This window comes from Mytilus galloprovincialis, chromosome 2, assembly GCF_965363235.1.
Source record: "Mytilus galloprovincialis chromosome 2, xbMytGall1.hap1.1, whole genome shotgun sequence".
NCBI lineage: Eukaryota > Metazoa > Mollusca > Bivalvia > Mytilida > Mytilidae > Mytilus > Mytilus galloprovincialis.
In genome coordinates, this window is record NC_134839.1 from 99,920,341 (window position 1) to 99,936,555 (window position 16,215).

At 34.9% G+C, this 16,215-nt stretch overlaps 1 protein-coding gene across 2 annotated transcripts in view; it reads left to right on the forward strand.

The window, feature by feature from the left end:
* Nucleotides 1-1,493: 1,493 nt before the first annotated feature.
* The window catches only part of LOC143065102 (RNA-binding protein 45-like), a 37,971-nt gene continuing 23,249 nt past the window's right edge, over nt 1,494-16,215 (forward strand). For both annotated transcript variants that reach the window (XR_012975401.1, XM_076238453.1), the window contains exons 1-9: nt 1,494-1,720; nt 4,425-4,522; nt 5,477-5,602; nt 5,872-5,998; nt 7,912-8,139; nt 8,771-8,845; nt 11,303-11,455; nt 11,638-11,806; nt 12,456-12,507. Coding sequence is in view for 1 of the 2 variants with exons in the window: in XM_076238453.1 (XP_076094568.1) it covers nt 1,531-1,720; nt 4,425-4,522; nt 5,477-5,602; nt 5,872-5,998; nt 7,912-8,139; nt 8,771-8,845; nt 11,303-11,455; nt 11,638-11,806; nt 12,456-12,507 (1,218 nt within the window). In the remaining variant the exon portion in view is untranslated. The remainder of the gene's footprint in view (nt 1,721-4,424; nt 4,523-5,476; nt 5,603-5,871; nt 5,999-7,911; nt 8,140-8,770; nt 8,846-11,302; nt 11,456-11,637; nt 11,807-12,455; nt 12,508-16,215) is intronic.

Genomic DNA, 16,215 nt, shown 5'->3' on the forward strand with positions numbered 1-16,215 from the left:
ATAGTTAAAGGCATTTATGGATGGGGCTTTAGTGATTTTATTTGATCGTTTGTTCCAGGTTAGCAATTCTAACAGATAATGAGTGTTTGTGGATTTTAGATTGAAATCTTTAATGGATGACTTTGTTGCTAATTGTCCTGCTACTGCCGTCAGTCTATGTTAACGTTGCGAATCAGCTTCCATGTTTAAAATGAGCTTACTTCCTTATCATAGTACCCATTGATAGGTTTTGAAGGTTTCATATCCCCTCGTATTCTTCTATATGATAGTGTAGGTAAGCCTTTTTTAAAAGTCTCTCTGATAGTTCATATCTTTGAGTCCTGGTAGTTGTTTTGTTACCCTTCTTTGGACTCCTTCTATTTTGTTAAAACCTTTTTCCTTGTATGAAGACCAGACTGGACTAGCATAGTACAAATGGGTTCTGATATTTTTTATACAAAAGTACGAATGTCTCAGTACCCAATAATTTAAGTTCTTCTTAAAACTGCGTAGATTGAGTTGGCTTTATTTTATTTTTCGCTTCATGTCCTTCATGGTGTGATTTTCAAACTGATGAGTTCTGAGTCAATAAGGACTCCTATATGATTTTTTCCTCTTTAAAACTTTTCTATTGTATGATCGGAGCGTCTTTTTACCACAGAACACCACAGAATACCACAGAGCACCACAGAATACCACAGAACACTAACTTGAAATATACCACAGAACACTCAAAATATACCACAGAACATAAAAACAAACAACAAAACAACTAAAATATGCAACATAACATTAAAATAACTTTAAAAAATGCATGAACTAATATTAATTAGACGGTAAATCTAAATTTCATCACCGATCGCAAACCACATATCGCTAATGTATGATTAAGTAGACTGTAATTATTTGAGTTGTCAGTGCTATTTGATTTCTTACATATTTTCATGTATTTACATTTTCAGGGTGTAGCTATTTGTCGCTCCATGCAGTTTCCATCTTGTAAAGGTCTTCTTCGACGACAGAATGTCTCGGTCATTCTGATTCTTCATTACCCTACAGATCTTGGTGTCATCGGTAAATACATAGGCATCAAAATCCATATATATATATAGCCGTCTGGAAGATAGTCCTATAACATATGACTTCGCATTCTTATTCAATTTTTAACGTTTTTATACTGATATTTTCATTTTTTATTTTTTTGAATCACATTGATAGTAATTTTTTTTTTATCAGAACAGTAAATAGAAATAGTAAATAATGCCTCCGGGGTCATATGTTATAGGACTATCTGGAAGATTGTTTATGTACAGTTCAAATAACAGCAGACCCAATATTGATCCTTGTGGTATCCTTGTTGGATTATCTCAGCTTTTTTATGTCTAATAAGGACAAAAGTATAAATTTAGTTTGATTTATAGACGACTACCCGACTGGGAGATTTTTTTTTTTTATTGTGGATGTCTTTTGGGTCGATCTGTACAGGGCGAGTTGATATAGTTTTGTTTTTACAGGGGAGGTAACTCTATTCCAACGGTTAACAGCGTGGAAATGGCGAATTATCAGCCCTACGATAAAAGACATAGAGATCTCCAAGAAGATGTTCGCCCTGCCAATAGTAGACTCTTTATTTTATGCAGTAAACAAGCAACGGAAGAAATGTTCCAGAAGGAATTCGAGCGATATGGAGGAATCGAAGATATCTGGGTTGTGAAAGATAAACGTTCAAACGAAAACAAAGGTTATTTTTATAAAATTTATTTCTTTTTTGACGATATGTTTTTCATTTTAGCGAACTGATCAATGCTTTAAATGATGTTCCACCTGATCATTATCAAAAAGTCATGATTAGGTTTCTCTAAATTGAATATTCAGTCAGGAGCCTGTAATTCAGTGGTTGTCGTTTGTTTATGAGTTACTACATATTTGTTTTTGGTTCATTTTTTTATATAAAGAAGGCCGTTAGTTTTCTCGTTTGTACATTGTCTTATCAGGGCCTTTTATAGCTGACTATGGGGTATGGGCTTTGCTCATTGTTGAAGGCCATGGCATACATGATACAGTGACCTATAGTTGTTAATGTCTGTGTTATTTTGGTCTCTTGTGGACAGTTGTCTCATTGGCAATCAAACCACATCTTCTTTTTTTATATTATTCAATTGTAATACTGTTTATAAACATTATTGATACCTCAGTCTGTACCAAAAATTGTATCCACATGTACATGACATTTTTCCAAATAGACTAATTTGAATTCCTGTAAATTTCTGATGCCACAATGCGAGTTCGTGGTCTAGTGGTGAAGACCTATGGCTACAGTGCTGTAGGTCCCGAGTTCGATTCTCACTCAGGTGCTAAAATATCAGTACATCGGAAGGGTAATTTTCACCCTCTCACACACATCTCTGGTACCCAGACCGGAGTTTAAACTAGAATGGGTACTTTGGGGCCTCGGTTGGTCAAAGTTGCCCCCAACTTTGACCTGGAGATCAATCTTCTGATATCTCTCTAATTTGTCTGTTTCCACCGAGTGACCCGGTGGTTCTCTCCAAGTACTTCAGCTTCCTCCACCATAATAACAGACTTCCCGGTGTCCTACACGCTCCCTTGGTCGGTGTTGGGTGGGGATTGTTCTGGTGGTGGAAAATATTGTAAAGGACACATCTCCCTTAATCCTTAGGGAGTGTACATGGCTCTGCTGTACCCTTGCAGTCAATCAAGGGGTGCATCTAAATTGGCGGAATCTAGAAGTACATACATACATTAATGCTGAGACATGTTCATGTCAGACCTGAATTTCCGATGAAATTGTTTATGCTGATTGACCTTAGTTACAAAAATGTAACTAGTGTTACTCATTCTTTAAAGGCAGTGTCTGCGCTTACCCACATGCGGATTATACTCAAATTGCCATTCGTAGGCTACACACATCTGGTTTAAAAAAAATGCCATCAGATCGGAAATGAAACATGAAAACTAAAAATATTGAATATGAGGATTTCGCTTTGATTTGTTAAAAAAACTAGTAATTACGATGGGAAATATGTTCTAGTTACTCCCTGTGACTGTTCGTTTGATATTCACGCTTAACTGATTTTGATTTGTGCTCACTCCACCTTTTAGTTTTAAAGTGAATTCCTTTTCCTAGTCATTACATTAGAATTCTTCAGAGTATTCAGATCGAAAAATTTCCCACCGTCCCTCCCTTTTTATATTGTTTAAAAAATATTTTTTATTTATATTTATTTCATTTCATATTTTGCATCAGTAAATTATGCAAATTAAATGCAGACTGGTGGAAATGAAACTGTACAGTCCCTATAAAAAAAAAAAACATGATAAAAATGAATACTATTAAAAAATGTAAATGCAAATTTAAAAAATTTGAAAAATACCCATATGAGATCTAAAAAATAATCTTTTAGTAAAATGCAAAACAGAAGATGATCAAATAAACATTTTGCTTCCCTTGCAAAAAGGTTTTGTCCATCTTTAGTCATGTCAAGTTTAAAGTGGAAAGGACATTCAAATTGAAAGGTACTTAAAGTAGGCAAATCCTTTATACTAAGAATGGTTTAAAATAGAAAAACTAGTATTTGGCATAAAAAAAAACTTGACCTGAGACTACTTTAACACAAAGTAGTCTCAGACTTGACTAATAAATGAAACGCAGTAAATTCAATTTAAAACTAGACTTTAAAACAAATACCTTGTATTAGGCCTTTTTCCTATCGCATTTGTTTGGAATGTTTTGCCTCTGTGAGTACATGAAAAATGTACTCTGTTAAACTTAATTCCTCTTTAATTTTTGTTCTTCTTTTCTCTGCAGCTGCAATTGACTCTTGAGTTTATTTTATACAATTGTATAGAATTAATTGACTGTTCTAATTCATGATAACTATGAAATGTCTTGAAGAGTTCCCCACATGTATATCACTCTTTTCCATTTTAAGAGTATTTATTAACTGAAAAAAAAACCTGTTCACTTACCTATAGGCTACAAATAAATATTTATAAAACTTCTGAGTTGTTTTAATCAATTTATTCACTAATTGCGACAAATTCTATATATATTTCACGTTTCCCCCGATCAGATGGCATTTTATTATAAAACTGGACGTGGGTTAGCGTAGCCCAAAACATCAATTTTACTGTTCGTACACGCATGAGGGTATGCGTAGACACTGCCTCCTTCAAAACAACTTGAGATTGATGTATTCAATCAAACGAAGTAGTAATCTTGCAAAAACATCCATGATCACATGCTAAAATTTGTTGACAACAATGTTCTTATTGTTGGGGAAAATATAGGGAAAGCCCATCTATCCAAACATTGTATCTGCTTATTTATAGACATGAAATTCAGCCACGTTATTTGTATATCATGTATATTTTTGTTGTTGAATTTGCAATGCAGCAATACATGTGTGAATTTACTTTTTCAGGAGTAACTTACATTAAATATGGAAAAACATCGGAAGCAGCATTAGCCATGGAAGAGATGAATGGTAAATCTCTGGATGGAGACCCTAAACCATTAAAGGTGAAAACTATTTAGAGAACCTTATCTAATTAAAACTATCTTTAGATTTAGCCACATTGAAACATCAATCTGTTCTGTTACACCAGTTAGATCTGGGGAAAAAATTGTGATGTTGAATTCTTATTAATCACAAAGTGTTTTTTTAATCAATGCATTCAGGGCTCACCACACCAGGCAAAGTGAGCTAGATTATGACTTTATGATTCCTAACCACTCTAAAAAAGCATCAACGAGAAGTTTATTTCAACCTCAATTTCCAGTAAATTTCTTAAGTGTTCCCTTGACAAGAAGACATATGATTCTGATTTTCTATGCAATAAACCATGGATTAAAAGGTCCTACATAGTATTGCACATGTTTTGGATAATAGTTGGGTGTTGTTGTTTATTACAATGTACCTCTCAACCAAGTAAATTTGAGGTGGCATTTAACTTTCACATGCATGGACCCCTATCCAAGTTTAAAATTTATTTTTTATATATATTTGTAATATTTTTCTGAGAATAAACATGCCTGACTTTCTTCAAACTAGGTATTGATTTTATAATAAAAGAATTTTTTTTAAAGCTTCCTGATATTTTGTTGTAGGAAAATATGGGCAATTCCCTGTTGACATTGAATGTTCTAAAGACTGTACATTACAAGCATTTAAAAGTTTGACATAATCTTTGCAACGAAAGAGAGGGAAACTGCTTTTAGAAAAAAAACAACAATTTGGGTGCTTTATTTCAGATCTAGATCATTTATTTTACAAAAAAATGACATGGACAGTATTTTTCAAAATCTTGAAAACTATATGATCTCTTTTAAAATTAGCAGAAAATCTGGTGTCAAGTTTCAAACCTTTTACATATTGTGTCGGATTTAAGAATAAAATTTTGAATTAAAGTTTAAAGTCTTATTATGGATCTAAATGGTAAGTTGTTCAGATTATTATATGATTTAATGTTTCAGGTGATGATTGCCAGTAGTAAAAGAGAAGGATCCATCAGAGACCCAAAAGAAGACGAGAAGAATCTTAGATTGTTTGTTATTGTACCCAAGTCATATAGCAGGGATGATCTTAGGAAGGAATTTGAGGTAGAAATTGTTAATTAAGTTTGAAATTCAAATCAAAATGTATTGTTGCATTTGGTGATCAATCTGATTCACTTAATGTCTGCTTTATCGCCAGATGAAATTAAGAATTGCAGCACATGTTAAATGGGGAAACAACTATATGCTCCTGAAAGTGTTATAAGTGTAAATACAAGGACTATCGTCACAGAAAAACTGTTGTTACGGACTATAAAGGTTTATTGAAGTGATATATAATATAATTAATTGATGATTATCTTTGGTTATTTCAGGAATTTGGTGATATTGATTCTGTATCGTTGGTAACAGACAAGTATTCAGGTGCCAACAAAGGATTTGGATATGTTAGGTTTCATAGAGCTTATCATGCTGCTCTGGCTTTTGAAGGATGTGATCCATGTAAGTGTTATACAGAGCATGTATATTTAAACAATCTCAAGGTACATCTTCACCGTCCATGCTCAAAAACTGCCTACATACATGTATATACAAACTTTAATGTATATGTTTATGATAAATGAATTAATGCATTTCTTTTTGAAAATAAAACGGCCAGAATTTTAACATGCTTGTTCTCAATGTCACAGTCCACAGAAAGAAATGTCACCCTATTAGGGCACAATATTTTTATTACTCAGAAACAACCAGTACTCCCACACTTAAGGCAATCATGAGGTTGAGTCACAAAATCTATAAAAATTATCTTTTAAAACAAGAAAAATGCTGATAATTTTAATATAACAAACAAAAGAAGAGCAAACTATACATATTGTTGAGTTGTCTACAATGTTAAAGCATCCTTACAGTGTTACAAATTATACCCTCCTCAATTCCATATTGACGTTCAATTATGAGAAATCAACACTGTTGTCAAGTAGAGCACACCAATCACTGATCATTACCTCACTGAAGACTGACACAAAAATATGCTGGAATGTTGAATTAATCAAGTGAGTATTCCCCCAACTCTCCCTGACTGGTTATAAAACAACTAAAATTAGCTTTAAAAATCTCTACAACATTAAAAAAAAAATAAGATTAAAAAATGATATAAACCAATTTATTTTTTTTAGGTTAGTTGATATTTAGTCATATTTATTACATGCAGAACATAGGTCATTGCTTCAAACAGTCTATTTTATATATTAATAAAAATAAATCATGATGAGAATTAATAATGTCCATGTTTGTCAGTGGTCTCGCTAGCCCAAAATAGAAGGGCGCCGCGCCCTGGGTGCCCTCAGCTGCGCCCTGGGTGCCCTTAGCCGCGCCCTGGGTGCCTTCATCCGCGCCCTTCTGCCCTGACGTCTTTTTCCAAAATTATCTTGTGCCGTTTTGGCAAAATTTTGTTTCATCGATTTCTGATCTCCAAGTTAATTACATATATGACACCTGTGTGATTGCCCCCAGGTTAATCATGTCATTACAATCAATTACAATGATAAAGACTTCAAAGGTGTTAATAACTAGGTAATTTAATTAGGACAATGTATCTTTTTGTCATACTTTTGATGAATGTGTCAACGAGTGTGTTTAGCTTGGGTCGGCATTTTCGATCTCCAAGTCACAATGGAAGGGCGTATATAAATGAAGACTTTCATGACTTTAGAATTGAATTTAAGTCATCAAAATAAAACTATGCCTTTACAGAAATGCCTTCCATCTCAACTTGTTAGCGACAAGCACAGTTTTTAATTAACTCAAACGTGGTGGAAATTGATTTTGGAGTTACTTCCCCTGTTTTAGCTTATTACAAATTTGTGCTCTAAAAATATTATCTAGTATCAAAAAAAGGAATAAATTACCAATTGAATATATAATAACATAATAATGTTAGCTTAAAGATATTAACTGTCTTTGAACATATTAAAAAATATATATTGCAATTTCTACTTGATAATTATACTTTTAGTAATCCATGTTCTAAACATTGTTAAATTAGTAATGCTCTCACATTCAGTTCAAATGATGTATTAAAAGCTATGGTTCATTTATAGATAAAATAAAAACATATTCTTTGATAATGGGTAGAGTGAAGTTAAACTGTAAAAACATAATATGTGGACGAAAATGTACTATATCATTCATAACTACACAAACAATGAAATAAAGACTATAGTTGAAAAGCATCTTTATTTTAAAAAAAACAACATATATACAGTTAAAAAAAAAAGAGAGATTCGTTAACTCGTGATGCACACAGAAACGTAGACAAAAAAATGAGCAGTGCCTTTTCTTATCATAAAGAGTGCCCTGCCCTCCACTGGCACCCTGCCCCTTTTGATTTCTAGCTAGAGCACTGTTTGTTTTAGCATTTAAGCCTAAGTATGCTGATCCTAAGCCTCAAAAAGAGAGAGATCAAGACGTAATGTTTGATCCAAGAGAGGTTTATCCTGGTTATCAGAGTGGATACAGGGACTCTGGCAGGGAGTCCAGAGGAGGGAGTCGTTATGACTCTGACAGAGGAGGTCGGTATGAAGATAGGAGTTATCGAAGAGATAATATGCGAGATATGCGTGGTGTGGGAGATTCAATGCAAGGTATTAATGGGTTTTCCTTTAACAAAGATTTTTAAGCATTTCTTTATGACATGTGTAATATACTTGAAATGTAGGTGTGAAGTAAGATTTTAGAATTGGAGATCTCCATTTGAGAAAATTATAATGGAGTTGCAACAAAACACTTTCTGGTGATGCTTAATTGTCCTATGAAGCAAAATGTAGAACCAAGCCAAAATTTGTGATTTCCATCCTGTCACACCATTTGTAACTTATTTGATAGTCCTCAACAGCATGAGACAAAAAGCAACAATTTTAATGAGATTTCTTTCAGCATTACCACACCTTTTTTAGTCTTTGCTGATTTTTGCAGAAATTACGGACTCTGAACTTGAACATTTTCATGTTTGTGACTGTTATACAGACTTTTTTAAACACCTTTACATGTTGAGTTGATTTTTAGAATGTGATTTTACTATAATGAGTTACAGAAGTTACAAAATTTAGGAGCAAGCCATTCATGTCCTTCCAACAAATCTAGTATGGTAGTTTTTCTTATGCATGACAACACCCATTGTTATATAACGTCATAGAAGTGAAATTATTTTACTGGGAACTATCAGTACTTTATTACATACTAGTAATAGTAATTATTTGAAAATTTTGATGACAGGTATGAAGAGAGGACATTCCGAGATGATGGATGACTTTGGAGGAAATATGGGAGGAGGAGGAGGTTTCTCTGTTTGTAAGTCACCTATATAAAGTTTAAAAATGATGCAACTGGTCTTTGGTCAAGCTACAATCAATTAATCATTGTGTATTGTGAATTAATTATTGATGGGGTACTTATTTGATGATTGTTGTGTGCAAAGGTGTGTAAGTCACCTATAAAAAGTTTTACCATTTAGCCACTGACCGTTAGACAAGTAACAATCGATCAACCATTGTGTATTGTAAATTCATTAATCATGGGGTACTTGTTTAATGGATGTTGTGTGCAAAGTTGAACCATGAATTTCAATGTTGAAGAAGTAACCATTTTCAATCAGCTAGTAAGCAGACTTGGATAAGGCCACCCTTAAAAAATTGTTTGTTTGGCATTGCCGACCCACACTATCAGCAGGTGGGTAGGTAGGTAGGGATTTTTTTTTTTTTTTTTTTTTTTTACATTTAAAAGCCTTATACATGTAAATCATGAAGTCTCCAGATCAATGTTGTCTAAAGCATTGCAGCATTGTTGTGTGTACATGCTGGTGGTTTCTTTGAAAGGGGTCAACCATCAATGTCACATTCTACATCATATGGATTATTTCATGCAAGACAGTCAGTTTTATTGGCAAAGTTAATAAGTACCCAGAAAAAAACACAGAACTGAGGCAGGAAACTGACAAATTAACCATATAAAATGTATGACGTGAAAATTGAACTTTTATTGTGGGGCTGCCCATTGAACAGAGGCCTGATGTCACATCTTGAAGTTGTGGTCACAGTTTGGTAAAATTACCATAAGTTAAATGGCTCAACCACTACGGCCCCTTGTACAAATGGACAAAGATTTAAAACTTTGCTTTGGTTTTATAAACATCACTTTCTACACCATATGGGTAATTTCATGGCAGTCAGTTTTAGTGCCGTACTAAACCGTAGTACTTGAAGGAAAATGCCAACCTGTGGGATTAAACTGACTAACCTTATCACATCTGACATGAAAATCAAACCTTAATTTTGCAACTGCCCAACTAGGGCTCAAACCAATACCTGGAGGCTAGTAATCATACATGTAAGGTGTGACGAACTACCATACAAACATGCCTACTTCCCATAATAAGTTTTGAGGATAAAGGATCTGTTCCAAATTAGGATAGCAAAATATTAAAAATTTGGAAGGTTGGCACAAATAGACATGGTGTTTATACTAATATTATCCAAGTGCAAGGTTTTTCAGGGATAGGTTTAAAACGTATGATAAATTCAAAATGGAAATATGCAGCAGGACAGACAATCTGTCAGTATCTTTTATGTTTTAAGAATTATCTTATTCATGTTAAGAAGAAAGGCAAGAAAAGGGGGAAGTACTTCAATTGACACAAGATGCTAGTCTTTAAAATATGTATGTTTTGTTCCAGGCTAGCATCTACTGGTACAAAACTACTATAAACCTGTAAATCATTATGGTCTTTAAGCTTTGGTGCTTACAGCCATAATTATCTTGAATGCATCATTGTGGTTCTGACTGTAGTAAATACTTTGTTCTCTGGTTCAAGGGAAAATTTGTCAATGATAAATTTCAAATATTTAATAAGTTCATCAAATGTAAGAGCCACGCATATTTGTTCTGTGATGTCCCGGTGAAAAACTTCTATCTCATGAAGCGACAAAGTCAAGCAGAAATCATCTGTTTTATGCTTTACAAAAGATAAAATTGAGTCCTCTACAAGGTCCCTCAGAACGTTTCTTTCAAAGAATAGCTGAAATTTGATTTTTGACATTACTTTTGGCAGACTTTTTCTATTCCATGTCATTTAAATGTTTGCTCCCAATACAGTGTAAGGCAAACGCTTTTAAGATCATGATTTGAAATAAGTAAAGCCAGGAACAAACTCGACGGATACGATCAATTTCCGGCACAATTTCGATTTTTTTAAATAAAAAAAATAAATTTCTGAAACGCAAATAAAATTATTTGGGCGGCAAGTTTTTCAGTGGGTCGGGCGGCAATGCCAAACAAATGAAATTTTATTTTAGGCCTAAGACCACAAAATCAAATATCCACCAAAATGAATTTTTCCTCACCCCTAAACAATATTGTACACACACAAAAATAATCCACAGTATTAACAGCTATTTAAACATTTTGATATCAGTTAATCATGACCTATTTAATAAGCTTCTAAGTATTTAACTTCGAATTGGTTCAAGATTGCTCATATTTTAGGACAGAGAAATCAGAGTGTAGCCAACATAGAAAAACTTATAATGTTGACACAGACTAACCTTCAGAAATCATTGTTACAGATGGGAAATGCACATCCTGGTATAATCAGACTTGTTATCAATAAGGCTTTCAACCATCCAACATGACTTCCTTTACTATGATAAAAGTTATGAAGTCACCAGTAAAGACAGACATAGAGTACCACACTTTTTACTGTTTATTGTTTAAAGAGTTACTGGTACTCACTGTAGTTGTATCTAATTTCAGCAAGCGGTCCTTTAGACATCTTAGAGAGATACCCTAGTACAGGATCAACCCGACTTCATATTACAGCTCCAATTGGATTATCCCAAGGATACCTAACACGTCTATTCAGTATCATCCCAGGACTGGAGTATTGTGACTTGAATGAAGCTACAGGTAATTTTTACACCACTGGATTCAGAGTGAACTTAAGTCATCTCTTTATTTATTTATTATTAAATACAAAACTATAATGCATTATTGTAAATAACTGTTAGTCCAGTTGGTTTGCATGTATATTATTGACACAAGTAAATGTTTTTTGACCTGTACAAAAACCATTGACCTACTTTTTCCAGGACAAGCTTTTGCAAGATACACCAGCCCTCAGTGTGCTTCTTATGCCAGAGATAAGTTGCATGGGTTTGAGTACCCCATTGGTAGTCCATTAGTAGTAAGATGTGCAGATGAGCAGCAAAGACCTCCTGATCTACGTTCTTTAGGACAGTCAAGCATGGGATTTGACAGGTATTTTGATTGCTATTTAAAGCCTTTCAATATTAACAAATTTGTTATAGCATACTATTAATACATAACTTTATAATAATGTTTATACTGGTTGTAATGTAAGATAATAAGGTGTCAGAAAAGAAAATCATTAGAGAATTTTATTTTTGGAGATCATTTTGTTCTTGTCCCCTGTGCAATACGTTGCCAGGGGACACAGAAATCCCAGGCGTCCATCTGTGCGCTGGTCTGGTCTTGATAGCACTCACATGTGAACAATTCTTGCCAATTTTTTTGAAACTTGTATGATAGGATTAACTGTTTAATTCAGCAATATATTGGACAATTTTAAAAATCTGTGCCGATCAAGAGTGATGCCTATGAGTATAAGATATGAGTATTTCCTGTTTATTGTTCTCATCAGACATACTGAAATGTTTGCCAAATTTACCTTAAACAATGCTCTCTCTTCAGTAATTGGAAAAAATAAAATTGCCTTGATTGTGACAAATGTTGGGAAGACAATCTTTTTACTTTGAACTTTTCTGGTGTTCTCATCAGTAAAAACATTGAATTTTTTTCTTATTAGAACCACTTCAGTATAAGTGATAGATCAATGATATTTGGTGTACAGAAGATATTTTTAATGTCTTTAAAATTCTATTTGTAGTTATGCTGGTTATGGAGGTGGAAAGGCACAGGGGAATGACATGTTCAGAAGGGTTTGTATAATACTGTTCTGATTTATCAAGTCATATTGGCAATAAATCTAAAGAATGTTTGAGAAAATAATATTTTTGAAAGCCATAACAGCATGCTTTTCACTGTTACTGTTAATGTAAATACTATTTTTGAAAGCCATAACAGCATGCTTTTCACTGTTACTGTTAATGTAAATAATATTTTTGAAAGCCATAACAGCATGCTTTTCACTGTTACTGTTAATGTAAATACTATTTTTGAAAGCCATAACAGCATGCTTTTCACTGTTACTGTTAATGTAAATAATATTTTTGAAAGCCATAACAGCATGCTTTTCACTGTTACTGTTACTGTATTGATAACTTCATGTGTGTTTGTAATTAAATGTACTTTGTAAAAGTTTAATTTTTAATTAACATTCTAGGTAATTGAAATGATATTTGCATAATCAAGTTAACCAAGTCTAAAAAAAAGGCATATTTTAACCTTGTTATGAAGTAAAGTTCTATGGATTTTGTAGAACGTGTAAACACTGCATTTGACTCACATACATATAAACTTCAGAATTTTTTTGGTTTCTAAAAAAGTTTACTAAAAAAAGTTATTTTCTTTGAATTTAAGCCTGATTCCAAAAAAATACTTTTTTACAAGTGACATGAAATCAATTTTCTTGACACTATAGTTATAGTAGATGTACATCTTTACCAATATCACAAATCTTGCAACACACAGCATTCCATACAACCAGGCCCTGTGAATAAGACAATCTGTAGTCTCACTAAGGACTAGGAAACATTCCATACAACCAGGCCCTGTGAATAAGACAATCTGTAGTCTCACTAAGGACTGGGAAACATTCCATACAACCAGGTCCTGTGAATAAGACAATCTGTAGTCTCACTAAGGACTAGGAAACATTCCATACAACCAGGCCCTGTGAATAAGACAATCTGTAGTCTCACTAAGGACTAGGAAACATTCCATACAACCAGGCCCTGTGAATAAGACAATCTGTAGTCTCACTAAGGACTAGGAAACATTCCATACAACCAGGCCCTGTGAATAAGACAATCTGTAGTCTCACTAAGGACTAGGAAACATTCCATACAACCAGGTCCTGTGAATAAGACAATCTGTAGTCTCACTAAGGACTAGGAAACATTCCATACAACCAGGCCCTGTGAATAAGACAATCTGTAGTCTCACTAAGGACTAGGAAACATTCCATACAACCAGGCCCTGTGAATAAGACAATCTGTAGTCTCACTAAGGACTAGGAAACATTCCATACAACCAGGCCCTGTGAATAAGACAATCTGTAGTCTCACTAAGGACTAGGAAACATTCCATACAACCAGGTCCTGTGAATAAGACAATCTGTAGTCTCACTAAGGACTAGGAAACATTCCATACAACCAGGCCCTGTGAATAAGACAATCTGTAGTCTCACTAAGGACTAGGAAACATTCCATACAACCAGGCCCTGTGAATAAGACAATCTGTAGTCTCACTAAGGACTAGGAAACATTCCATACAACCAGGCCCTGTGAATAAGACAATCTGTAGTCTCACTAAGGACTAGGAAACATTCCATACAACCAGGCCCTGTGAATAAGACAATCTGTAGTCTCACTAAGGACTAGGAAACATTCCATACAACCAGGTCCTGTGAAGACAATCTGTAGTCTCACTAAGGACTAGGAAACATTCCATACAACCAGGCCCTGTGAATAAGACAATCTGTAGTCTCACTAAGGACTAGGAAACATTCCATACAACCAGGCCCTGTGAATAAGACAATCTGTAGTCTCACTAAGGACTAGGAAACATTCCATACAACCAGGTCCTGTGAATAAGACAATCTGTAGTCTCACTAAGGACTAGGAAACATTCCATACAACCAGGCCCTGTGAATAAGACAAATCTGTAGTCCCACTAAGGACTAGGAAACATTCCATACAACCAGGCCCTGTGAATAAGACAAACTGTAGTCTCACTAAGGACTAGGAAACATTCCATACAACCAGGCCCTGTGAATAAGACAAATCTGTAGTCTCACTAAAGACTAGGAAACATTCCATACAACCAGGCCCTGTGAATAAGACAATCTGTAGTCTCACTAAGGACTAGGAAACATTCCATACAACCAGGCCCTGTGAATAAGACAATCTGTAGTCTCACTAAGGACTAGGAAACATTCCATACAACCAGGCCCTGTGAATAAGACAAATCTGTAGTCTCACTAAGGACTAGGAAACATTCCATACAACCAGGCCCTGTGAATAAGACAATCTGTAGTCTCACTAAGGACTAGGAAACATTCCATACAACCAGGCCCTACGAATAAGACAATCTGTAGTCTCACTAAGGACTAGGAAACATTCCATACAACCAGGCCATGTGAATAAGACAATCTGTAGTCTCACTAAGGACTAGGAAACATTCCATACAACCAGGCCATGTGAATAAGACAATCTGTAGTCTCACTAAGGACTAGGAAACATTCCATACAACCAGGCCCTGTGAATAAGACAATCTGTAGTCTCACTAAGGACTAAGAAACATTCCATACAACCAGGCCCTGTGAATAAGACAATCTGTAGTCTCACTAAGGACTAGGAAACATTCCATACAACCAGGTCCTGTGAATAAGACAATCTGTAGTCTCACTAAGGACTAGGAAACATTCCATACAACCAGGCCCTGTGAATAAGACAATCTGTAGTCTCACTAAGGACTAGGAAACATTCCATACAACCAGGCCCTGTGAATAAGACAATCTGTAGTCTCACTAAGGACTAGGAAACATTCCATACAACCAGGTCCTGTGAAGACAATCTGTAGTCTCACTAAGGACTAGGAAACATTCCATACAACCAGGCCCTGTGAATAAGACAATCTGTAGTCTCACTAAGGACTAGGAAACATTCCATACAACCAGGCCCTGTGAATAAGACAATCTGTAGTCTCACTAAGGACTAGGAAACATTCCATACAACCAGGTCCTGTGAATAAGACAATCTGTAGTCTCACTAAGGACTAGGAAACATTCCATACAACCAGGCCCTGTGAATAAGACAAATCTGTAGTCCCACTAAGGACTAGGAAACATTCCATACAACCAGGCCCTGTGAATAAGACAAACTGTAGTCTCACTAAGGACTAGGAAACATTCCATACAACCATGCCCTGTGAATAAGACAAATCTGTAGTCTCACTAAGGACTAGGAAACATTCCATACAACCAGGCCCTGTGAATAAGACAATCTGTAGTCTCACTAAGGACTAGGAAACATTCCATACAACCAGGCCCTGTGAATAAGACAATCTGTAGTCTCACTAAGGACTAGGAAACATTCCATACAACCAGGCCCTGTGAATAAGACAAATCTGTAGTCTCACTAAGGACTAGGAAACATTCCATACAACCAGGCCCTGTGAATAAGACAATCTGTAGTCTCACTAAGGACTAGGAAACATTCCATACAACCAGGCCCTACGAATAAGACAATCTGTAGTCTCACTAAGGACTAGGAAACATTCCATACAACCAGGCCATGTGAATAAGACAATCTGTAGTCTCACTAAGGACTAGGAAACATTCCATACAACCAGGCCATGTGAATAAGACAATCTGTAGTCTCACTAAGGACTAGGAAACATTCCATACAACCAGGCCCTGTGAATAAGACAATCTGTAGTCTCACTAAGGACTAAGAAACATTCCA